Source organism: Aythya ferina (assembly GCF_964211825.1).
Source record: "Aythya ferina genome assembly, chromosome: 17".
Taxonomy (NCBI): domain Eukaryota; kingdom Metazoa; phylum Chordata; class Aves; order Anseriformes; family Anatidae; genus Aythya; species Aythya ferina.
Genome location: NC_140316.1, coordinates 8857263 through 8882251, shown reverse-complemented (window position 1 = coordinate 8882251; position 24989 = coordinate 8857263). Strand labels below are relative to the sequence as shown.

At 51.9% G+C, this 24989-nt stretch overlaps 1 protein-coding gene and 1 long non-coding RNA gene across 4 annotated transcripts in view; both read right to left on the bottom strand.

Moving 5' to 3' along the window:
* Window positions 1-23116, bottom strand: part of TPCN1 (two pore segment channel 1) — a 40379-nt gene extending 17263 nt beyond the window's left edge. The window contains exons 1-10 of one of the 3 annotated variants that reach the window (XM_084538736.1): window positions 23024-23116; window positions 21804-22044; window positions 6763-6887; window positions 4555-4731; window positions 3091-3204; window positions 2713-2843; window positions 2442-2530; window positions 1850-1884; window positions 1125-1183; window positions 248-347 (exon numbers count right to left, since the gene is read on the bottom strand). In XM_084538736.1, the coding sequence (XP_084394862.1) occupies window positions 248-347; window positions 1125-1183; window positions 1850-1884; window positions 2442-2530; window positions 2713-2843; window positions 3091-3204; window positions 4555-4731; window positions 6763-6887; window positions 21804-21915 (942 nt within the window). In that variant the 5' untranslated portion in view covers window positions 21916-22044; window positions 23024-23116. Of the gene's footprint in view, window positions 1-247; window positions 348-1124; window positions 1184-1849; window positions 1885-2441; window positions 2531-2712; window positions 2844-3090; window positions 3205-4554; window positions 4732-6762; window positions 6888-9326; window positions 9777-21803; window positions 22934-23023 lie in introns of those variants that run through there. The other 2 variants (XM_084538737.1, XM_084538738.1) reach the window with 2 other exon arrangements.
* Window positions 9605-10939, bottom strand: LOC311446037. Its single transcript, XR_014698724.1, has 3 exons — window positions 10820-10939; window positions 10025-10089; window positions 9605-9626 (listed from the first exon to the last, which is right to left on the bottom strand). It is a non-coding gene; the product is annotated as an uncharacterized lncRNA (long non-coding RNA).
* Window positions 23117-24989: the final 1873 nt, after the last annotated feature.

Sequence of the window (24989 nt, the reverse complement as noted above, 5' to 3'; positions counted from 1 at the left end):
TCACTCCAAGCACGATATTAATGTGAGAGAGGCTGAAAGATGATAATATCATTCTGTTTTCTATGATTTAGTTCACTTCCTTGTGGTCAAACGTTAGACTCCTATCTGCAGCAGAGCTGCCATTTCTAGAATTATTCTGCCAAGGGGTCTCAGGTTATTATAGAGCACCCTTGGGTACGGGGAAGACTTGAGCAATGAACTCCAAATCCAGGCAGAGGGAAGTCAAGCGCTTCAACGGGGCACTCACCAAGTTCATGATGAAGTACAGCTCAATGGAGAGGTACACTATGAAGAAGACACAGGACCACGGGTTCCGGGCATAAGATGGCATCATCACATCAGGGAAACTGCATCCGAAAGACACAAATTTAAGCGCCCCAATAGGCCATGCTACACTTCCCACTACGTAGGCAAAAGCACAAGACTCAGATGTGTGCACCCAGATCCACGGACCTACACATTTCTGCAAAACCTGTGGCTTCTCATGACACCAGCAATGAGCAGCAAGAACACTGAGGCATGACAAAAGGAAAAAAAGAAAAAAATATTTCCTGCACATCCCAAAAATTGAACGGGCCAAGGGGATTTGTAACATGGCTAGGGATTGTGCTTGTAACAATGACAGAAGTATAGCCCTGGTGTAGAAGTACTACAGCATGACACCCTGAGATTTATTCCATCCTTTGCTAATTTCCTAATCCCCAGAGCTCTCCCAGACAGCAGATCAATATTTACCCACTGTCATTATCCCCCCTCTCCTAGATAGTGGAAGTGAAGCAGAGGAATAGGAAGTTACTTCACAACAGCAAACTGTCAGCTGACAAAGAAGCACAAACAAACTTTCCTTCTTCGGACCCAGGCCTAATAAAGCTGTCTCCCCCTTATTGCCCTCGCAGTGATGAAGTGTTCGAGTGGCTTAGAGATAACTCCACATCTGAGGTCACAGAAGCCTAAAACTAAATGAAGTACCAGTTGTTCCCAGGCAGGCTAACCCAGGAAACCTCTCTCATGCAGGGGAAAGGAGTCACAGCTGGAGACAGACCATTTCTGCAGAGAAAGTCTGGACTCTGCTAGATTTCTTCTGGGACAGAGGGACAGATATCCTTTTCTAGGTCAGAACTTACTTTGAAGTGGTCAGAAGTACAAAGAGATTCACGAGGCTGTTCTCTAAGGTACTGAAGTACTGAAAGAAAAGGAAAAAAAATAAAATAACATGACAAAAATGCAAGCAGAATTTCATAGTGACATTTTGTCCAAAAAATAAACCAAATGAAAACAACATCACTTGAATACAGGCACTTCTACTGTTCCCTGATGCCTCATACGAAAAAGGGTTCTTTAGCACTGGTCTTTTTTAAAGGTCTCTGAGAGATGGCATGTGAAGAGTTAAATCAATTGAAAGCTAACCTAAACATTTTTGCCGTCATATTCCCAGGAAGTTACAGATTCATAACGCAAGGAACTTGGCTGCTGGACTTGGACAGCCACTGTGTGGAACGGCCAAGCTCCCACCCAAAGAACTCCCTCCCCTGGGGATGGCAGCAGGTGGCCCACCCGCCTGAATTCAGACAGCAAGAACAAGGAAGGACGACCTGAGAGTTCCCTGTGGGACTTCCTCTCTCTGAAGAAGTCCCATGCGCTGCCTTCCCTGCCAGCAGGTGTTGACCCAGGGTAACTCTGCCAACTGCCTCGTCAGCCACGGCCCCTGCACTTTTTCCATTGCCAGCACCAGCTAATGTCTGCCCCCCCAGGCCACCACATGGAAATAAGCCACGTCTGCACAGTAATACTTGGTTCTGAGCTGGTCAAACTGGGACTCAAGCTTCAGTTCCAGGTGAGAGATGCTTACCGGATCTGAGTGGTTAGGAGAAAACAAGTAAAAACCTAGAAGAAAACGGAGAGGAGAGGTGAGATGATGTGGAAAAGAACAAGAAGTCTGTTTCAATTTCAAGCAGCAGTGACTGGTCTCTGTTCTCAAAGAGCAAAGTCACACCAACAACCACAAAGCACCACGAAGAGAGAATCTGTAAGGCCTTTTCCATACACAATTGCTAATTTGTCTCATTGGCATTTCACCGATCCTTCTGGAAAACAAGCTTTTTGGGGATAGGATGGTAGCAGGTATGCTGCAGACATTCACTCGAGAGTTTAGACTAAACTTACTGGGCTGAGGAGGAGATGATGGAAACAGAACTTGGACACCTCCAGCACACACACCATGAACTTCTGGAAGAAGTCAAAAGGACCTTTGCTACAGAATCAAACAGCCATCTTCTAGATGTTTTACCTCTATTTAAGTTTGCCTTCCTAGTGATTATGGGTGAAGTGGAAGGTCCTGGCTCTGAATCTGACCAGGTTTATATTCATCATTCACGTCTGTGCTGCTTTTGGAGAACTGGTTGTGAGCATCATAGATACATACTTCTGTACACACAACTCACCCAGGATGGCAAAGATCACCATGAAGAAAAGCAGGAGGAGAAGAATGTCAATAAACGGTGGGAGGGACTGGAAGATCTGTCGCAGGTTTCTGAAAAAGGAGGGAAAAAAAAAATGAGGAAAAAAAAGAGAAAACATGGATAAACCAAAACTTGCGTATTTTCTCTTCCAGGTGGGAAGAGGAAAAAAAAAAAAAAACAAACCCAACAGCATGCTTTTCCTCCACCTATTGCTAGGCGTGGCAGCAGAAGACCCAGCCAGCTGACCGCTCACCTCCTCACGGCGCCACAGTAGCGGCAGTCCACCAGGAAGATGCAGCGCAGAGCCCTCGTTATGCGGACATGCGAGGTTTGGCGCACCAGCACCACGATGGCCTCGATGAACTGCACAAACAGCACGCAAGTCTGCAAGAAAAAAAAAAAAAAAAAGGTTAATAAGAGGCACAGCTGCAGTCTCCTTTGGGAAAGGCAAAGCTCTCACCGACCACCCATTTATTTGCATCTCCCATTGCTTAGGAACCTCACACGAATTATTTGGCTTTGGGACACGTGGCTGAGCGATGCTGCTACAGGAAGGCCAGCAGTTACTGCGGTTCTTTGGTTCTCAGAGGTGCTGAAGGAAAAAACGACAACAACCAGAGGGACAGCTTACCTTCACCATCGTCCTCTTGTGCCTAATGAAGGTGTGGAAGCCCAGCCACCTCATCTTCATGGAGAGCTCAAAGACCACCACCATCAACGCAAACAGCTCCAGGGTTGCGTGGACCTGTTAGGGAACAAACCTTAAACCTGGGCTTCTGGCTACAGGCACATCAGAGGCCACGCTTCCACCCCTTTTTTCTAGCATCAGACTGTTGTCAAACTCAGAGCACATGGGATAAACCCAAAGACACTCTTAAAGCCAGCACAGTGCTCTGCTTTCAAAGTCTGTATGTTTATTGCTTTGTACTTCTGTTAAAGCCAGTCAAATATTCCTCTAGTCAGCATCAGCCCAGCATTTCCTAGAAAACCACACAGCTTTTGGACTTGAAAAACATAAAAAATATATTCATGTATTTAAAACAAAAGTGCAAGACACTAGCAACTCAAGCAGAAATGCTTTTTAGAAGTTTGGGACTGCATATTTTTATTTTTGGTGAAATGTAGGAAGAAGATCTGCTTGGCAGACTGAATTTACATGGAGAAGAGTTTTCTCTTGACACAGAAGTTCTGGACAACCACAGAGAGAGTCCTGATCAAGCTCAGGAACAGAACAGCAACTTCTGGCAGTGCTGATGGACCCCTTCTCTGTTGGAAGATGCAGAACTGGACTATGAAGATGCCATTTTCTTACAACCTCAGCATTAGTCATAGCTCAAAACCCCAATGCATTTAAGGAGCTCTGACTCATTTTGAGGAACACTTTAACCCAAAGGCTGTCACAAACTCTTCTGCACCCTGGCATGCTCTTAGGGTGCCACTCCCAGCTCCAAAAGCAGGTGGAGGTTCTCCCACCAGCAGCAACAGCTCCTGGCGCTATGCCTGACAGTGGCACCTGCTGGCTGGGGACCAACAACAGGACACAAAACTGTTTGTGCATCGCTTGTCTAACCCTGACAAAATGTGGGTACAGATAAAACTTCACCTCACTTAAATACATTACAAGAAAAGTGCTCAAGACATCAGGAGGACGGGACACAAGGTTTAGCAAACTGGTTCTCAGCTTGGGCCAGGTGTGTTCTAGGGAGCAGCGACACCCCTGGGATAACAGCACCAACACAAGGACAGTAAAACCACCCTGTGAAAGCACACAGACTTCGGAGCTACCTCAAGAAAAAGGAAAAGCCACACTTTTATCCACAGTTACAAAATTTAAGATCTGCACAGGCTAGATAATGTAACTGTGTCGCTTTCACAGTTGGTCTATGCACATCAGGTTAAAAAAAAAAAAAAACAAAAAACAAACACAACAAAAAGGATGTTTTGCTGGCTGGCATATCTGCTCTCAGCCAATTTAGAGAACAAGCCAGATGGGTTTTTTCCCATCTGCTACCTCCTTCCTTTATGTCTAACCTTTTTCCTCTTACCCACCCCTGCAAGACAAGCAAACTTCTTCATTATGCCCCCAAGTACTTACGAAGATGCCAAGGCGGAGCATAGGAACAGCTGGCGCCTCGCACAGAGACAGCAACAGGAGCAGCAGTGCCGTGCTCAGCTCCATCAGGTAGAAAAGGTGATTGTGTGCAAAGAGGTAGGCAGCAAGTGCTTTGGCATTTTTGGGGTGAGTGAAGAACTTGTCGTTGTTTTCTCCTTCCTAGAGCAATAGGAATAATAAGGAGAAGAGCACTAGTGACTGTCAGCTCTGTACCTGAGTTTTCCACCCAAAGAACAGACTTTTATAAGGACTGGCTGCAATTCCCAGCGGGCTATTCCCACCTCACAGCTTAACATTCATTTGTTTATTGAGGAATGAACTCCACACTCGTGGGGCATCCCCTTCCGTTTGTCAGCACATTTCAGTAATGAACTCGTTAATATCCACCAGCCCCCGCTTCAGGAACCCTTGAGGTTTTCCAAAAGGAGGAAGAGCCCTGAAGGAGTTTACAAAGGCAGGAGGAATCTTCAGCCAACATCCCAGCGCAAACACTGCACCTCATCTATTTGCAACCACTTCCATACGTTTGCAGCTCTCTTTGATTAAAGTTCTCCAGGACAGAACAGAAAAACACACAGATAAGCTCTGGGGCACCTGGCTGACAGTCGCTCCTCCTTATCTGGGCCTCGACGAATGCCTGCGAGAAAACATGCTTGGGAGCCCTGGCAGCAAAGGAAGGGAGCAGAGAGACAGACTCCATGAAAAATTAACAGGTCTCTATGCTGATTTATCATTTCCTCTTAAAGAGAGAGCTTAATTAATGTTAAAAGGTCAGATACACCATCTTAACAGTTTGCCTTCAACTGATTTTGAACAGCCGCGCTGTTGCTATTTTTAATTCTAGGACAAAACTTAGCTCGGGGAGAATTTAGAAAAGGTTTTTTCGTGAAGAAGCATCCAGCTGCTTCTCCTGTCTTGAGCCGAGGGTTTAAGCAAGGGAAGCCACTCACAGGAAGCTTGCTGGCTCTTGGAAAACGTCAAATGAGAACATTTTTCCCCAGCTGGGACACTCAGGTACACACACACACTTTTCTTTCTGAATGAATACCTTTCCATCCAAGAAGAATCGCTATAATTGCAAAATGGATAACAAGATCCACAAACAGGACCTCCTTTAAGAGGTGAAGCGTTCTCAAGACTAATTCAAAAGAGGGTTTCAAACGTTTCTCATTTAGGCGCCTCGCAGGCAAGCTCACACTCTGAGTAAGAACAAACAAACACTGCCAGGTCAGGGAGCCAGATTGCAGGCAGGACAAAACCCAGCAGCAAGCTCCATAAAACGCGAGCCCCCCACTCAAAGGGAGAGCTAGCTTAGATCAGCAGGGCATTCTTATTCACGCCTGACAAAACACATTTGCAGAATGAAAAATAGTCTCAATTCCGCCTCATGGTAGCCAAGCAATTCGAAACGTGGCTGGACAGCAAAGTCCTCGCATGCAGATAAGACGCTCTTGCCTGCAGCTACTGCCGCACATAAACAATCTGCACGCTCTTTAAGTTATGTCTACTTCGTTTCAAGGACATTGTCATTATGGCCATTGGTCAAGGCAGCAGCAAGACTAATCTGCATGTGAAGGGCCAAGCCTGCTGTGTGCATTACCATCAGACGCTGCAGCAGCTCAATGAACCTTTGCAGAGCATCTCCACTAATCGGGAGTTTAAACAAAAGCCCAGGAGGGGCTGGGGTTACCATTATCTTGTCCATGCTGCTCCAGCATAAGCTGAGGTATCAGCAAGGTCCGAGCCTCCCATGTTTTCAAATGGCAGAGGAGCAACCCTCGGCAGTCCCGTGGGGCAGGAGCAGGGTAGCTCTGGTAGCTAACGCATTACACCGGGCAGCAATATTATAAATATTCTCATTTTCTTGTTCCAATAGGGCTGTTCCTATAAGTAAAGCATGGGCTGAACCTCTCCACTACAAAATCCTCACCATGGGGAGAAGATGGGTAGCCCCAGCTTGCTCGGTGTTTCCCAAACTACTTACCAGAGCCCACCTGAAGGCGCTTGCATCTTCCTTCCCTTTAGATCCCCCTTCCAAAGCACTGATTTTATTTTATTATTTTTTAACCCCAGGACTGAAGCTCTTTGCTCCTCATAACCAAGAGCTATCATAGCTTCAGACGGCCCCATTTTTTTTAATTATTTTTTATTCTTTATTTTTTACACAGTGCACTGACGAGCAGGGCTCACCTGGAGGTAGATCGCTGCCTCTTGGTAGTTCATTTCCCAGTTGTGGCGGGCAGAGCTTTGCTGCGCGCAGCAGTCCCCGGCAGCAGGGCTGGAGGCATCGTGGATAACGTCGTAGCTGCCTCCATCTGCATCGGGACAACAGGAGAGAAAATGATTTGCAATTAAGCAAGCTGAGATGGGTCAGGGAGCAGGCAAACAAGCCAGGCAGCGGGAGCAGGAACAGGCATCAAGAGGCAATGGAGTGCCCGAGGAACTGGCTGCTTGCACACCTACTCTTCCCAGCAGGAGTGCAGCATTTTCAGGAGAAAAATCTCATTTTTCAGAGCCCTTCAGTCATTAAACAACACACCTTTGCAACACTTTTTGGTGCAGGTAAGCACCAATCTCCTTCTGATAAGAACAAAGAGCAAGGTTCATTTTCAGTCCGTACCCCAGATTTACCTGGAGATGTCTCCGCCATCAGTAAAGCACTACAAAGCAATGCTTTACTGAACATTTGTACAAGGTTTCGTAACTAAAAATCCCATTTAAAAATACAAATATGTTGCAAAAAGCAGCTCCCAAGCATAGCTGCACACACACAGCACCTTACCACCCACGGGTAAGCTGAGCAGTACAGGTAAATAAGCTCCAGCACTTGCTAGTGGGCATGTTGTACAGCCTCAGTGTTATTAAGGCACATGAAACACACATGAAGACTATCACTGTTCACAAAAAGATGCCGTTTTTTCTTCTGGGATGGGAATTTGTATTTTGCAGCGTCAGTGATGAGCACTGCACAGACCCCACAGAAGCGAGGTTGGGGCTGGAGCTCCCCAAAGCTCCCCTTGGTACCCAAACCACGTTGGGGTTCTCACTCTCAGCACAATTCCCTCCTCCACGGCCTCATGATCCCCAATTTTCCCCCTTTCTACAAGCACAGACACGGTGATGGAGCAGCTGTCTCTCTCTGTGCCACGAGGTGGGGAAAAAACAACCTCTCCCATGTTAGGATGCCGAGGATTTGCTGCACCTCCTCTCTACGACAAAACCACCCTCATTAAACAAGTGGTCAGGTTGTTCTGGAAAAGGCCACACCAGACCTCTGCACCCCTCAAAACCTTGAAATGGCTCCTGCAAGGCCAGCAAACCCTGCACAGAGCCCCGGCTGCCTTTCCCACCCCCTAACCGAAATCAGACAGCACTTATCGGAGGTTGGTGAAAGCCTCCCGGGCTGCAGGCAGATTGCTGGAACCCTGCAGCACCCCGCCTGCTCCTCTGCGCTTCCCCCATACCTTTAAAACACCTCTCCACGTTCAGCTGGATGTTTCGGTGGGGCTGATTGCTCCCCCAGACCTTCTTAAACCTTAAATGAGCACAATTTTTTGGAGGAGGGGAGAAATAAACACAGATGATGCTTTTTTTTCCTTTATCCACAGAAGTGGAACGCCAGTCTTTTGCATTCATCTGCTTTTTAACTAAAAGATATCAGTAAAGAAGTCAGAAGCTTTACACTGGGAGCTCTACAAAGTTCTTCGAAAGTGGTTATTTGCAAAGCTTTTCCTGCATGCACATTCCAGAGAGAGACTCCCTTGGACTGCAGCCTGACTGCAAACCCCTTTGGGGCAGGGATGCTTAACAGGGTGCTAGGAGGACCACACATGGGGTCCCCAAGGTCCCAGGCACCCCTCCTGCTGCTCCTTCAGCATTTGGTGGCTGGGCACGGCCGCAGGATTCCTCGCTCCGAGCTGCTACAGGTCCCTGTGGGGCTCAGCTCAACGCAAAGCACAGAGAAAGGAGAGAAAATCCCAGAGTTGTTTGTCCCTCGCAATTCAGGAGGTGGTGAAAAAGCAGAGCCAACACCTGGGCTGCCCCAGCTCTTCTGGAGAAAGGGGACGCGTTAAGGAGGTCGCTACCCTGGTTATTGGAGCACACGGAGATGTTTCAGGAGGTCGAAACGCACCAGGCACAAACCAGCCAAGTTTTGTGGGGCTCAACAAGGCACCAGAACACGGCTCCTACCCAGAGACACCAAACTCCCTTGAATCAAAGTAATTATTTCACGTGGACAAACCTCCGCTGTAAAGGACCAACTCAGGGAAAAGCTACGTCGCAGTGAAAAGGAGAGGACATCTCCCTGCCTTGCACAGCCAGCTCGCAGCTGAAGCAGAAAAGATGTCCCATGGAGATCAAGCCTGCGAACAGCTCCCAGACTGAAGTCAGAGCTAAGAAGTAACTCCAGAAGCCACGCTATTTGCCCCCTGCCTGCCCCAGCCATCACCTCTCTAGGCACAGCCAACAAACGTTGCAGCACAGAGCTGCGCTCCGTGGCTGGGCTCCTTCCCCACCAGGTACCAGAAGGCTGATCTAGCATCCCCGAGGCAACAGCATCATCTGGGTAATAAATAATAATAATAATAAAACAACAACAACCACCACCACCAACTTGAGCAGCGTCTCAATGCCTGCTCGCTCGCTTGGCAGCCCTCCAGCCAGCTAATTTCCTCAGCTGCTCCCACGCTAACAATGACACAGACTAATGCCAGCCCCGGCTCGTGCCGCAGCGCGTCCCCGGCGGCGGTTACCGGCGGTGGGGAGCTGGATGAGGTAGGAGGATCTCTCCACGGGGCTCCCGCAGTCCTCCAAGTAGATGGCAGGAGGCTCTCTCCACCGCATGGCAGCCAGCGCTGCCTCCCCGAGCCGCTCCCCGATGGCTCAGGGCAGAGCCGGGCACAGGAGGGGTTCCTCCGAGCTCCACGGAGCCGCAGGCATCTTCTTCCCCTTCCCGCTGAGGAAGGTGGCTCGGGGCCAGGCTGAAAAGCTTCCCTCTCGCCGTCCTGCAGGCGGGATGGTTCTCGGAGAGAGCTGCTGGGAGGTTTTGCTGCCTGGCAAAGTTGGTTTGGAGAATGAGTGCAGTCAGAGAGCAAGGCTCGGCGCGCCACGCTCTCCTGTCCTGGCGTGGAGCAGGGTTTGCTCCCCAGGGAACACGAGGAACTGAAGGGAAAGGAGTTCAGAGTCTCGCTGTGACTACTCAGCACATCTCCCCCCACCTCCCTCAGCAAAAAAAAAAAAAAAAAGAAGAAAACAAAACATTTGCCAAGTTCACAGTACAAGGGGCGTGACGGAGCAAGCGGCCGGGGCTGCTCGCAGATGGCAACGCTTCCTTCCACACTTGTGTAACTTATCCCAGACGTTCCCCGAGAAGGGAAGGAGGGAGGGGGAAAAAAAAAAAAAAAAAGGAGAAAATAAAAAGAGAAAAAAGCAAAACCAGCTGGCTGCTTACACAAGGCATCCGGAACGATACTGCCGGGACTCCAACGTTTCCATTCAGTGCAGCAGAGCATGCTCCTGTGTAAATAGTTTCCATATGTCATCATTACAATAAAAAACAAAAAGGAAGAAAGAGAAGGAGCATAAACTCTCCAGAGCCCAAACCTCTCCCTTTGCAAAACAAATTCCCTGCTTCGGGGAAGGAAAAACTCTGAGGGCTGCGAGGGAGGGAGGGGAGCAAGGAACCCGGGAGAAACTCCAGTCTGTTTGGATATTTATCATTTGATCTTCATTACCTGGGTTTAATAATTTGAAAATCCACCTGGAAGCCTGCTAGGAGCTCAGGGAGTTCCAAACCAACGCCACGGGTGCCTCGGAGCTCCCCCAGGCTGGCTCTCACCACCCTGTGCCGCAGCTGTTCTGCTTTCTAGCAAGCACAGACTTCTTATGGCATTACCTGAAACAGGCTTAGATGTTGCTAATTAGACCCCAAAGCCACGTGTCTGTAGCTAATGAAGGAGGGGGCTCTCCTAGAAGGCTACGGAGGCCTACCTGCGATGGCAGGACAAAAGAAAGGCTGCAGGGAAGGCAGCCCAAGGGACAGAGCTGAAGAGAAATGCTCTCCCAGCTCAGGAGGCCGCTCGTACAGCTCACACATCACGTGCACGCCCCGTGTCAGCCAGCAAAACCAACGGTGCTGGCACCAGGGGCTGCAGACACGAGCAATATCTCCCTCCGAGGCTCATAAAGGCAGGCAGAGCACACGGGACTTGGGAGCCAGGACACAACTTTGCTCACGCTGCCTTACGAGGTCATTCCTTCTTAATTAAAGATAACCTGGCAGCAGCTTGGCCTTTTGTTTCCTTCTTGCAACCATGTTTGTGAGCGCTGCTGTTCTGCATTTACCATCTCCAGGAAGAAGCAAGCCTCGTGGTTATTATTCCTTCCTTGGAAAGAGGCACGGCCTCTGTGATGAGGCACTTGCCAGTCTCCTTGTCTCAGGGGAGCAGCGTCTCCCTGTCGGGGCTGGGAGCAGGTCCAGCAGTGCCTGAGCACCCACCTCAACTGCATTCGTGTCCAGGTACCCAAACTCAGCTGGCTGCAGGCTTTCAGCTGCAGAGAAGTGTCAGCAGGCACCCAGCAGCACGGGGCACGTGCCCACAGAGGATGGAGGATGGCATTTGTTGCCTCTGAAGGCTCCCAGAAGTGCTCCTCTCCTGGGAAGCCCCCAGCAGCCGAGCCGTGCAGGGGGTGCCGCTGCGGAAGATGCAGCTGTGAAAAAGCGTGGAAAGAAAGGAGGGGGCTCCCCTTCCCTGCAGAGGTACCTTCAGCCCCAGAGCCAAGATTTTAACAGCACGCAGGCCAGACAAATCCCCACAGCAGCTGTGGCCAGGCAGCAGCCAGGTCCTGCAGAGGCACCGAGCACGTTGGCATCGCATTGGCACCAACGCCGGCGTTTCCCTCTCCACGCGTTGACGTACCACGGAGCTTCACCCCCGGTGCATTTATCGCTCCGCTCCCCTCCGGTGCCACTGATAGGAAACTGCTCCTTTTATTCTCGAGTGCCAAGGCGTGAGCACGCACACATTTGTCTCTTCAAGGCCAGGCTCACCTACCCGGGAGGAAAAAAAAAAAGCTGGAAGCCGCCTGGAAAGCACAGCTGGTTTGGCACCGAGCCACGCAGCTCGGAGGTGAGAGGCAAGCAGTGAGCTCAGCGCCCTCTGTGAGCCACCACCAAGGGAAGCGATGCAGGAGCCAGCCTCGAGGGCCAGAATAGCCCAGCACCCATCCAGGGGATGGGATGGGGACGATGCCAAGGGACGGGGACGATGCCACAGCATCAGGGCTCTTCGTCTTGCCGTATTCTCACAGCCTCCACCAGCTGTGAACCCCAACAAACAAAGCCACGTCGGTTTCCCATTTAGCCCAGGCAGGTTTTTCCCAAAGATGGATGTTGCCACTTCCTCTTCGCGGCACGAGAGGATTCGAGCCTCCCGTCTTCACTTTTTCCTTTGAGCCTCCCGTTAGTTCCTGCGGCACGCAGACGAGCTCACTCCCCGCTGCCATCCACCACGCTACGGGGAGCTGAATCCGCAGGCAGGCTGAGCAGATGTCCCCCAGCATGGTAAGCCACTTTTTCTCCGTTCCTGCCTCTTATCAATTGTGCTGCCTATCTCCTTACGCTGAATACAACTTAAACCCTGCATTGTTTAGGGGACTGCCGCATCCTTGCTAACGTCTGCACTGCGCACACTTAAAAACACCGAGGCAGGAGCTACGCACAATGCCTGAAGAGCTCAAGCATTGTCGGGAATTGTTTTGTCTCAGCAGAAGCAGGGCCTCCAGTCAGCTCTTGCTCCGAGCGGGTCAGAGCCCGAATTTAGCTAGCTGCTTGCTCTGCCGCTCGCTACGCCACGCGATGATTCACACCGGCATTCGCTTCCTGCACCACCCTGCTGGGGACAAAGAGACAGTCGTAAAGAAGAGCACAAAATACAAGAGATAAAACAGTGGGAGGCTTCAGAGAAACCAGGGATGAGAATAATTCACGGGCTTCGTGAGAACGTCCATGGGCTGCAAGGAGAGAGCAGAGCCAGGCACCTGCACGATCTGAGAACATAACACAAAGGGGCTCCTGCTTCTTTTAATGCAGGTCCAAAGCATTTTACGTGAGCACAACTCACGTGAAAGGACAGGTTGCACAAGGAAGATGTAGTTAAGAATTAAGAACCTCGCTTCTGCGTTCAGCCCCATTGCTGCCGGTTTCATATCCTGTATGTGTGATCTTAACAACTGAGCCTCCCCACCACAAAAAGGAGAAGTCAGAGCCGCAACAGAAGGATCACCTACGGCCTCGTGGTATCCATCCTGTCAGGGTTAGGGTTGGCAGCTCACACGCTGTCATCCTGTTGGTCCTGTTGTACCACAGTGATGAGGGCTCTACAGGTACAGAGAGGTTGTTCTGCAGCTGGAATCAGACATCTGAGCACTGAAACACCTCGCTTCGAATGGAAAAACAACTGGGAACACCATGGGTTTTGCTGACACCAGCAAAAAAAAGAGCCAAGCTCTGCCTATGACTCACGAGAAAGGCCAGACACGGAGCGTACGCACACGGTTACGATCCAAAGCTTTTAGGGAAGTGACAGAAAGGGAAAGAGACATCGGAATCCCTCAGATAGGGCATTTCTTTAACACATCCTGTTACATGAAGGAATTTCCTCTTTTTGTTCCAGAAAGGGAAACGCGTGCCTCATGGCTTCAACATGCCAGAGATCTGCTCCAGCACCAGCACCAACACGTCAGCGTTTCCAGGGCGCGTTCCTCCTTTCAATTCTCCAAAGCGGAGCCTCTGCATTTGCCCGATGCAGTTTGGAAAGAGGTTTGATGAAGCTGCAACCTGGCCTGTTGAAGGAGAGCAGCGCTCTGCCAGGTCCAGCTTCCAGTTTGTTCCACCAGTGGCTCTCTGGGGCAGCCACGACGTTCGTGGTGGGAAGCAGAGGAAGCTCCTCGCTTACATGAGCCCAGCATGACTCCGAGCAACCAACCTGCATGGCCACGGCTCGCTCCTGTAGCAGCAGCTCTCATATTTCCCCCAAAATCAGCCAGCCTCTGCACAACAGCAACTCACAATAACACAAATGCACCCACCTACAGCACCATGATGTAGAGCGAAGCCTCGTTAAACTCCGAGCAGCTCTGTTCCAGGAGGATGAGCACCCGGGATGAGCCAGGTACTGAAACCACAGCAATTACCTAGGCAGAGAGCCACCAGGGCTGCTGCTGATCCACCACCCACCTCTGCTGGTCCTCACATCCCTACCACACATTGCCAGAGTGGAGCAGAGCTAGGATGGAGTCAGCCAGAACTGTTAATGAGGTACCTAATTACCTGACCTTTCCACCCCGAGGAGAGAGGGGTAGCAAGAAAACGAGTAAAAATAAGATTTAGTGGCAAAACTCTGACGCCTTACCGCTGCGGGCTGGGATCAGAGGGAGCTGTCTGTACGGAGCAGCAGCGAGAGGTGTGTGGCTGTGTTCTGTGTGAGCATCAGGCTCCGCAGCACGTCTTCTGAAATACAACACTGCCACACCTCTGCTGTTGTCTCTCTGGGTGTCTCAGCCAGGGAACGGCAGCTGCCAGCAGAGGAAGATGCAGTAAAGGAACGGGGGAAGCCCCAGCCCTAGTGCTGTCTTAAAAGGAAAGGTTAAAAAAGAGAAGATTCCAGCATATTTTATGGAAAGCGCAGCTGGCAGGCACTGGATAGGGCACGTGTAATAGCTGGGGAGGAAGGAAGAGCACTGGAAGCCCACCACACGTGGATGTGTTGATTACTCTAGCCAGCACGGATGCAAACATCACCTCCTGACCCCGCTCTTACTCTTGTTTGAAGGAACACACACGAGGGCTGCCCCTCAGGCAGCTCACAGAGCTGCACAGCCTCGATTCGTGTTGCTCACATCCCCCACCCGAACACCACAGCACTGCACAGCACTTCAGCGGGCTACCTTGCTTCTGTACCAGAAACTTCCAAACCTGCTGAGGATGGTGGAAGTGTTCCAAAAAATACGGCTACGGTTGGAATAAAGGATGCGTGAGGTGTTCCCAGGTGACAGTATCTGCCACACACGGATGTAAGCAGCTCGTGTGTCCAGCCCCGTCACATCAGAGGGTTTAACATGGCAGCGCAGGGGGATGCATCCTAAATTTCAGTCCCCTATGTAAGCATGAAAGGAAAATCTTTTTGTTCCAAGCAGGCATGGCCACATCATGATGAAACAAAAACCAGCGCGGGGTACGAGCTCCAAACCCCCACGCTATGATTCAAAGCACAGCAGCCTCCCCTCGACATCCTCGGGATCCTTCATTGTTGCTGCAGTGCTGCAGCAGACCAACACAACCCCCCACACCCCTTTTCTGCCTGCCTCTCTCCCGGCTGAGGCCAGCAGCAGCAGCACAGGTGCCCGAGCTTCCTGCCGAAGCGCTCGCCAGAAGCAGATGGCTGCAGCCCTAAAGCTGCTCCGGCAGCTCCCCGAAAAGAAAGCAGCCATGCAGGAGGCAGGCAGGACCCCGACACGCAGAAAGCAATTATGCCAAAGGCACGGGGAGAGCCCTGCAAGGTCCAGATCAAAAGCCAGGGACGCTGGAGACGAGAAAGACCCATCAAATTCAGCGCTCTTTTCCCAGCTTCAGGATCAGAAATGGAGCGTTCTGCCTCATCAATTCTACTTCCAGCAAATTCGAGCTTAAATCCCCCGAAGGCAATAAGGAAGAGGCAATCAACAACAACTCTAACCACTTCACAGATGCTCCTGTTTAGTTTATACAGCACTTCTTACAGCATTCAAATGGGTAAAATGGGATTTCAACGCAGGGGGGCTGACGGCAGCAGGCAGGATTCCTCGGCGAAGATACCAAGGGCAAAGGAAGTTCTGAGCAGCATCACATCGGTTATGATGAGCGAACTCAGCGTGCTCAGCCTCTGCTCATTTCAATCTGCCAGTGAGCGAGCTTGGCTGAACCCAACATCCTGCATCTACAGCGCCTTAAAAATCCACAGGAATCGCAAAAAAAAAAAAATGAGGGGGAGAAAAAAAAATAAAAACAACACAAAAAAAAACATGAACAAACCGATGCGTTCCCTGGGAAGCCATGAAAAAACTAATCGCTGCTTGCTTCCAACTGTTGTTCCGCTTCCTGAGCCAAATGTTCCCAAGTCAGCTGAGGAGTGACCGGCTCAAGCTGGAAAGGGCTTGATTTTTTTTTGCAGCCTGCGAGCTCCCGGGCTCCTGAACAGCTTTTATAGCCCTGGGACCACCTGCTCGAGGCGCGGAGCCCTGCGATGCTGCAGCACGCGTCTCCCACCTAAAGGGATCGGCCTGGGCTGCTCTTCTGCTCTCCCCTCAAAAAAAGAGAGCTGCAGGTAGGGAGGATGCTCATGAAGGGCTGCCTCCCTCTGAGCCTCAAGGTCGCCAGCTTGGTCTGCACAAAAGGAGAGTGAAAAAGCTTCCAGGCACCTCGCCCCGCTCTGCAGCACCCTCCCCACCTGACAGCAAACCTGCAGGAAGGAGGAGATGCCTCGCTCCTGCTCTGGGAGGTGACAAAGGAGAAGGAACTGCCTGACTCCGGGATTACTGAACGCTCACCCAAGTCTTCTGTACCTTGTAGAGGCTTTTAGTGCTCAGATTCCAACAGCATGGGGCATTCAGGACGAAATCACTCTGAGTTTTTTTGTGTTTTGTTTTTTGTTTTTTTTTTACTGCGAGAAAAAGTCAACAGTGCAGGGATTCTGTTTGACAAAGCATCCTACTGTGAAGCACACAATGTGTGCATTGTGCAAACTGATCTCCTGCAGGGCTAAGAAAACAAGGCAGGCTCAAAAAAAAAATAAAAATACACGCACTAACTACAGCTCACAATCCCTCCTGGTACTCTCCTCCGCTCATGGCTTCTCTTCTGGAGGTACCACACTCCCAGAGTCGCGTTGAGGATCTCTTGATAAAAACTCTTTTGTGAGGCCCGGACAACGCCGAGCGCTGTTTCTCTTCACCCAGATATCTCAGCTCTTCCCTCTCACTGCAGTATGTGAAGCAGAGCCGAGGCATCCTGCCTTCGATCCTGAATTGTGGCTGTAAATGAGATTCCAGGGGATGATGCGTGGGGAACTTCCCAGCAGAAACACACTTCCCACTGCTCCCAGCACCATCTCGCAAGATGCGCAGCGTCTCTTAAAAGCTTGCCTCCTTGCTCTGAGTTCACAGAGCTCATCACCCAGGGAAATGGATTGTACCGAAGGAGAAAACAATAATCTCCTTATGTTTCGGGTGCTCATTTCTCTTTCCAATATTTTCACCCCTTGCTCATCTCGGAGGCAGTTTGGCTTCGCTTTGCTTGCTTAAAACATTCATTACAAGTCATCTAGGCCAGGAAAGGATTAGAGGAGCACTGGCAGAAGTTGCAAAAATGCAAGGCTGGTGGGTTGGAGCAGAGACTTTCAGGGGCATAAACAGCAGCTCAGCACCGAACTTGTGCTTCAGAAGGAAATAATTCCCCTGTGCGTACGTTTTAAGTAGGTAACAGACTATGAAAAGCAAAGCACACACAGAAATGTAAACCAGGAGCTCTTACCATGCAGCCTACCTGTAAATTTCCACAAAAGACATAACCTGCACTTCCCAGTCGAGATGCATTGCCCACGGCAACGTTACCTGACCTACCCTAGGAGCAGGTTGAGCAGCAGAAGCAGGTCCCTGCTGAAGACGAGTTCCCAGGCCTGTGCCCTGGCCACGCTTCACCTCTAACGCAGCAGCTCAAGTGCTGCTGCTGGAACTAATTAAAGGCCAATCAGTAGAAGCAGGAGCCACGATGAGAGGAAGAGAGCCTGGCTGTCAAAGATCTTGGGATTTGCCACGTTCACTGCAGGCATTGGTTTGTTTTGTCGTCCCCTCTTTCCCCACACCACTTAGCTGCGGTGTTTCCTCAGCATTATCAGTGCTCAAGCCCACACAACCAGCTGCTGGGCACTCACTTTCCTGCACAGAGATCACAGATCCCAGAGGATTTATTAAATCCACTGGATATCTGACACGTGCAACACTTCAAAAGGGGGCAGAGTCAGAAGGCTTGCACAATTACAGTGCTTCCTCTAGCAGGAGAGCTGCTGAGGGTCTGTGCGGTCACCGCACTGCCCCCAGAGCCAAGGGTTTATTCTCTGCCCGTTCCCTCAGCCCATCAGGCAACACGCAGGTGGTTTACACCTGAAATCTCTCCCCTCCTCTCGCTGCACCTAAAGCACCGGGACGAGGAAGGCACCAGGGGTGTTTGAGGACTCACTGAGCAGAGCTGAAGCTGTGGCTACGGGGACAGGACTTGGTTTCCTCTCCCTGCTGCTACAGACACGTTCTGGAACCAGACCCAGCACAGAAGAGGACTGGGTCACTTCAGGTTGCATCAATTACTGGAGAAATCAAGATCCAGGCTGCTCACGGGTCTCAAAAGAAGGCTTGCTGTCCATCCTGCACCACTGCTGCAGGGCTGTGCCTCCCTGCAGATCAGTAAGCGGGATATTGAAAAGAAAGATGAGACACCCAAATAATGGCACGGCCCCCGTGTTCCACAACTCCACAAGGGCTCCCATCAGCTGATTACAAGAAGAATGTTGCCAAAAGCCTCTTCCCTCGCTCCATCCAGGAGCGGGGCCAAGGCCCTTCCTGGTTTCCATCAACCCTTCCAGAAAACATAGCCCCTGGCTGTCGCAGCCGCCCCCCCTGCACCTCCCCAGGCGCACACACTGATTCTTTTTTTACCTCAATAGCAGATGCGGTTGCTTTCCTGTAAGAACCCCGAGTTTAAAGACGACTTCTTCCACTTGCCACAATCCATTGTGCGGGAGAAACAGACAGACAATACCACATTGTTCCCCGCACAACGCTCGGAGCTGTACTTTCTGCTCTGAGCGCACTGAAACTCCACTTGAGGCTACAGCAATTTCCACGCAGGGGGCAGAGGGGGATCTTCTATCTGATCTAATACCGGGTAAATCAACGGGCTCTCATTTATTGCTGATAATTCCCATCAGCTCGAGGAGAGGCACTGTCCTAGAGCTTCAAGGCTGTCATTGTGCAGGAAAACACGCCTCGCTTGTGGGGGTATTTTCAGATCCCCGTTGGAACGTGTGCTAGGAGCTCGGCGAGGCCAGGGATCGCTCAGCCCGGGCTGCCTCTCGCCCTTCTCAGAGCACGACTTTGGGCAAGGTCACACAACGACTGCGGCCCCGGTTCTGCCTGCTGTAAGATCCAGAATTAGTCACCCGCCTCGGATAAGCGTCGGGAAGCTTAACGAGAGCGCGTCCAGATTCCCCGATAAGATGTGGCAGGGGAGGGCAGCGCCGTGTTAATTAGCACGAGCCACGGGTTCCAGTGATGAAAGCGCTCCTCTCCTTCTCCTCCAGCTGCTGGAGCTTGTAGAAGAACGACCCAGCACCACAGCCCCTCACACACTGCATCCAGAGAGCCGCCTGCACCACAGGAACCAGGCTTTTCTGGACATGAGCTGAATTCCAGCCTGCTCTGTAGGATTCTGACCTTTCGGGGCGGCTGAAGAGATGTGCATCCCAGCACAGGACAAGGAAGGCAGAGCTTTAATATTCCTCCCCATGCCAGTATTTGCTTCCATTAAGAGCTTAAGAGGTGCATGATTAGGGAGATTAATTTTTGCAGCTGGACATTTTCTTTAAGAATGTCATTTTCCACACCGTTTTCTCACTTAGCTCCTTTTACTCTAATCCCAAAGCAATCACTTACCCAAAAGAGAACTCTTCTGCGAGATTCTAACAGGAACACACTCTTGCACTTTAATCTGTTTTTTTTTTTTTTTTTTTTTTTTACATCAGCAACAGGCTTCTTTTCACAAACCTGGGCACTGCTTACTCCAACCTGCCTGCATTTCCAGGCAACCAACACCAAGAGTCCCCAACTACAAATTCATTCATCCAAGGACCGGTTGCAAAACCTGTGTCATGGATCAAGTTTAAAAAAAAAAAAAAAAGGAAAAAGAAAGAAGAGGCACAAGAAGTTCCTTAAAATAACAAACATGGTGGTGAGAGCCAATATACTGGAACTACACAGGGCACTTACTAAGAGATGGCAGAGACAGCCTGGAACACAGGTTAAAATTCGGAGAGGTCAGTGACAGCAGCACAGAACAGCACTGCCACTTGATTATCAACCTCTGACACGTCATTTAGCCCAAGGGTGGCTACACCCACTTCGTCTTACCTATCATCTGCTTCCCAGGTGGCACTAAGGGCATTTCGACAGCTGGCATCTGGGGACAAACCTGAATAAATGCACGGCGTTCAGCCTGCCACCGAGTCCCCAGGAGCCTATGGCCAGGCACAGGCATGCTGCTCCTCCAAATTCTGCTCCAATAACCTGTTGCTAGAGCTCAGGATTAAGGGAGATAAAACAAGAAGCACACAGCCCTCTGACCTTCCCCGTCACCATGCCCTCATCACCCTACCAGGCTCTCCCTCTCCTGAAAAGAAGGCTTCTCACACACTTCTCCCTGGCAAAAGACAGGCCTTTGAATAAAAATGCAAAATTGTACACTTTTCTTAATGTCACTTCTCTGCATTTCACAGCAGATTATCTTTGCAGGCAAGGAACAGAGCTGGAGCACACGTCCCGTTTTGCAAACAAGCTTAATTTTGCCAGTGATGGCGTAAGCCTGCTCCCTCCCTAATTTAAGCTTCCCGGTGATAAACGTGCCTTTCACGCTGCTCGCGCTGCCCTGCCTGTTTTCATCTCTCACCCCCTCTCGCAGTACCACTGGCTTCAGAGGGCTCCCCATGATTCAGCGTCACGTACACCGAATAGGCTTTACATTTTTCCCAGCAAATTCAACTCTAACAGGGATTAAAACAGAGCAGAGTAACAGCTCTTTAATACCGAGAGAACTGCAGCAAATTATTTCTCAAGAACTACGTGCCAATCTTCTAAAAAGCACAAAATCAGTCCCTCCGCAACCTCCCTGCATTTCAAGGGATGCAGACTGTGTTTCAGCACGGGTTTGAGAATGAAAGCACTAATAAATGAAAATATTCCACAGTCGTGTTGGCTTTAACCGGATGATAACCCCCACATACTTCTTTACAGGGACAGGAGGTGGGTGGACCAAAAGGCAACGGAGGAGCGATTAAAATTAGTCACAAGAAAGCCTCTAACAGGACAGGGGAAGCAGTCTCTTCTATCCACTTTAGTTACAGATCCAGAGCTAAACGTTAAGAAAAACAGATGCAATAGAGCAGCAAGGCAGCAGAGCTCAGGGAAAGTCATCTGGGCAATTTTGCCAGGGATTTGCGTGGCAGGGGAGGAGAGGAGAAGTTGTGACTGCCAGAAACGAGCCACCAGCTCAGAAAGTCAGAGGAGAGGAAAATTAGGGGAACCTGTATGATTTCAGGAGAGATACCAAGTGACAGAATCACAGAGGAGACATGGGGCAGAGGTATAATGCAGCAAAGAGGGGCCAGGAACTTATTAATTAATTAATATGTCAGGAATTCTAGGCTCGTGGAAGCAGAGCTTGAACAGGACGACCAGAAGGGTGCAGGTGCACACACCTGCAATGTCAGAGAGAAGTCAGAGAGATGCATCAAACAAAATTGCTGAAACACATTTGGTGAGGTGTAACAACAACAAAACCTCCCTGCATGCTTCAGCACAGGCCAAGCTGTGCTGCTCAGAGGTTCGCCCTCTCCCCCGGCTCATACGATGGCTCCGTCCCACCGAGTGCCTGGGGTTAACAGGAGCACAGATACACTGCCTAAAGCGCTCCTGATTCTTTGGTAAGATTACAATGAGGGGGTTTTAAAGGGATTTATCAGCACATATACCTTTGGTTAATGCAAAAAAATCAGATCGTGGGCTAGAAACAGGCAAAGTAACAGTTGTGAAAGCCAGCATAGCGGGGCCAAGGAAAGGAGAAGCCCTGGGGCAACGAACAGGAAGGGAGAACTGAGCCTAGGGACAGCGATGCCACAGGTTATGGAGAAATCAGAGCGAAGAGTTAGAGGAGGCCCGGAGCAGTGCCTCTGGCGTGCTCCACCCCACCTGGGGGCTACCAGCAAGCACCACAACCACCACCCCGCTCTGGTTTCCTCGGGCAGCCACCAGGACGTCAAGGGACAGCTCCAGGAGCTCCAGGTTGTGGCAGGCACGGGGCAGAGCAGCGCTGCAAAGGAAAGCAAAGCGAGGCCATTTTTGGAGGGCAGCAAGAACTGCGGGGTCCTTACTTTCATTGGGCAGCTCCTCCCGCTCCAGCTCGTCGAGCGGGGCCGAGGCGTTGCTCCCGCTGTCGTCCAGGGTGAGGATGAGGGGCACGTCATCGTCCATGCTCACGGCCATGCTGGCCCCCGCGAGGCTCCTGCTGCCACAAGTCCTCCCCCGACGGGTCCCGACAACGCCGGCTGCAGGGCTTGGTGTAAAAGGGCTGGGTCAGCAGCTCGCCCCGCAAAGCCTTCCATCGGGAGCGTCCTGCGGGTGTGTGGACACGGAGAGAGGCTCGCCCATCCCTTCGCACCGCTCGCCTACGAGTATCGGTGTAAAGCGCTCGGCTCGGGGGTGTTACGGGTCCCAAAAATCGCCCAGGGGGTGTACATCGACCCCACAGGGCCTGGGGCTCGGGGGATGGCCCCGGGGAACAGGGGGAGGCTGCGGGGGGCTGGCATGGTGCTAGGAGCCCCCAGAGCACATGGCTCGGCCTCGACGCCCCCGCTGGAGGGGCAAAAAGCACTCAGAGGGGGCAAAAATCCCTCTGGAAGGGGCAAAATTATCTTAGGAACAGTGAAAAATTCCTCCTAGAGGGCGGAAGATTCCCCCTGGAGGAGGCAAAATCTCTCCTGAATGGTGAAAAATTCCCCTTGGAGGGGGTAAAATTCCTCCTGAAGGATGCAAAGTCAGTTCTCAAGGAGGAAAAACTCCTAGAGGGGGGGATATTCCTTCTGGAGGGGGCAAAATTCCTCCTGGAGGGGGAAATGTTCCCCCTGGAGGGGGCAAAACGTCCCCTGGAGGGGGCAAACTCGCTTCTGAAAGGTGAAAAATTCCTTCAGGAAAGGGCACACTGCTCCTGGAGGGGGCAAAACCCCTTCTAAATAGTGAAAAATCCCCTCTGGAGGGTGCAAAATCCCTCCTGGGGGAGGCAAAATCCTCCCCAGAGGGGGAAAATGCCCCCGGGGAGAGGCAAAACCCCTCCTGGAAGGTGCACGATTCCCCCTGGAAGGGGCAAAAATCCTCCCGAATGATGCAAAATGCCCTCTGGAGGGGGCAGAATTTCCTCTAAAGGGGGCAAAAATCCTCTTGCAGGGGGTAAAATCCCTCCTGGAGGGGTAAAATCCCCCCCTGAGGGGCAGGCGGAGGCGCCTCACGGCCGAGCCCCTCACAGCGTTCCCCCCCCTCCCCGGCCCCCGCCGCCCGCCCTCCCGCCCAGCGCCCCCGGGGCCGGACGGAGCCGAACCGAGCCGAGCGGAGCCGAACGCGGCCGGACGGAGCCGAGTGGAGGAGCCGAACGCAGCCGAACCGAGCCGAACCCGCCGCACCTCAGCGCCCTCGCACCGCTGCGCCCCGCCCCTCCCGCTCCTCATTGGCCCAGCCGCGGGGCGCCTCCCCGCAGCCCGCCAATCAGCGCTCGGAGCTCGCTTCGCCCCGCCCCACCTCCCGCCCGCCGCCCTGCCGCTCCGGCTTGTTCCCGCCTCCCTCCGCCGCTCCGCTTCGTCATTGGGCGGCGGCGCTGCCCATCGGGAGAGCGGAGGGCGTTGATTGGCTCGTGGCGGGCGTGGAGGGGGAACGGCATCACGGGGCAAGCCGCACGCCTACGGAGGGGAAGGAAAGGGCGGGGGGGAGGGGGGAGCAGCGCGGGCTCCTATTGGCTGCCTGAGGCGGCTGCGCGGGGTCAGGGGTGAGCGCGGCGGTTGCCTAGCAACGGGCAGAGGCCTAGGGACAGGCCTAGGCCTAAGCCCAGGCCCCATTGGGGCCTCAGGGAGCTCCCCGTCACCGCCCCGCACTGACCCCACACTGGGCAGTCCTGCACTAAAGCACATCGCTGAGCCCTACATCTAAACGTCTTTTAAACACCTAAAAAGCAGACAAAGCCCTGCCACCCGTGACAAATCCCGTCCTGCTGCCGCCCCCAGCCCCATAACGCTGCTGCCCAGCCCGGCACCGTGTGTGGGGGAGCTGCCTGGTTTTGGGGCCGTTGCCCCCCCGCTGCTGCTGTGCTGCACGGCACCCGGCTCTGCCTGCTGCAGGAGCGGGGCTGCCGCTCGGTCCTTAGCCCTCCTGTCTCCATCTAGCGTCCACTTGGCGTTTCTGTTTCTCTCTCGGCCCCCTTGAAGACCTGCAGATATGGCAGCCCCCATCACTGTGCTCACACCCCAATAAAACAGGCTCGGATTCATGTTGGCACCCGTAACGCCTCCCCTGAGGAAGGAGCGAGGGTTTCAGAGCAGCAGGGAGGCTGTGGGGTGCGAGGGGATGGCCGTGGTCAGCCACGCCACCACCTGCGCCCAGAGAAGCTGCTTGCTGCAGTCACTGCTCAAAGCAAAAAGAAAGTAGAGGGCAAGGAGGCTGAGAAATAAGCACTAAATCCATCCTATGGCCTCCACTCGTTCCTCCCAGCAGGGCTGCTGGCTGCCCAGGGGCTCAGCTCCCACAGGTTACAAGCAATGGCTGAGGCAGCGCTTGCTGGGGCAGAGGACGTGGCCATTTGGGGCTGAGCTCTGCGGCCTGCCCAAAGCTCGTCTCTTGCCAACGGGACAGGACCAGGAGCGCAGATTCCTGGCTGGCCTTCCCAGCTTCGGTGCCTTTTGTGTACTTGTGTGCGTCAGGGCCCGGTTCTGCTGCTCTAGAAGCAGAATAAATATAAATAAAGGTGAATATTTCAATAAAAGCATTTATGGGGGCAGAACGATGCCCTAACCTGGCTCAGTTTGTCCTCAGGTGGATTTGACAAAAGGTTTCCCTCACGTGGGAGGGAGCTACCAAGTTCCCCATGTTCCCCGACCTTGGCAGCTCCTGGCAGTAGCCACCCTGTATAGGGATAATATAGGGGGAGAGGAGGCAAAAAGGGGCAGAAAGAAAGAGGGAAAGGGGGTAACATGGGAGAGAGAGGGTAAAAAGAAGGGGTAACAAATGGGGAGACAGGGTAACAAAAGGAGGAAAGAAAGAGGGAGAGGGGGTAATATGGGGGAGAAGAGGTAACAAGAAGGGGCAAGAAAGGGGGGGAAGGGGTAATAGAGGGGAAGAAGGGGTAATATAGGGAGAGAAGATGTAACAAGAGGGGGAAAGAAAGGGGAAGAGGGGGTAACAAGAAGGGGAAAGGAAGGGGTAAAGGGGGTAATATGGGGGAGAAGGGATAATGAGAGGGAGTAATATAGGGGGAGAGTGGATAATATAAAGGGAGAAGGAGTAATATAGGGGGAGAG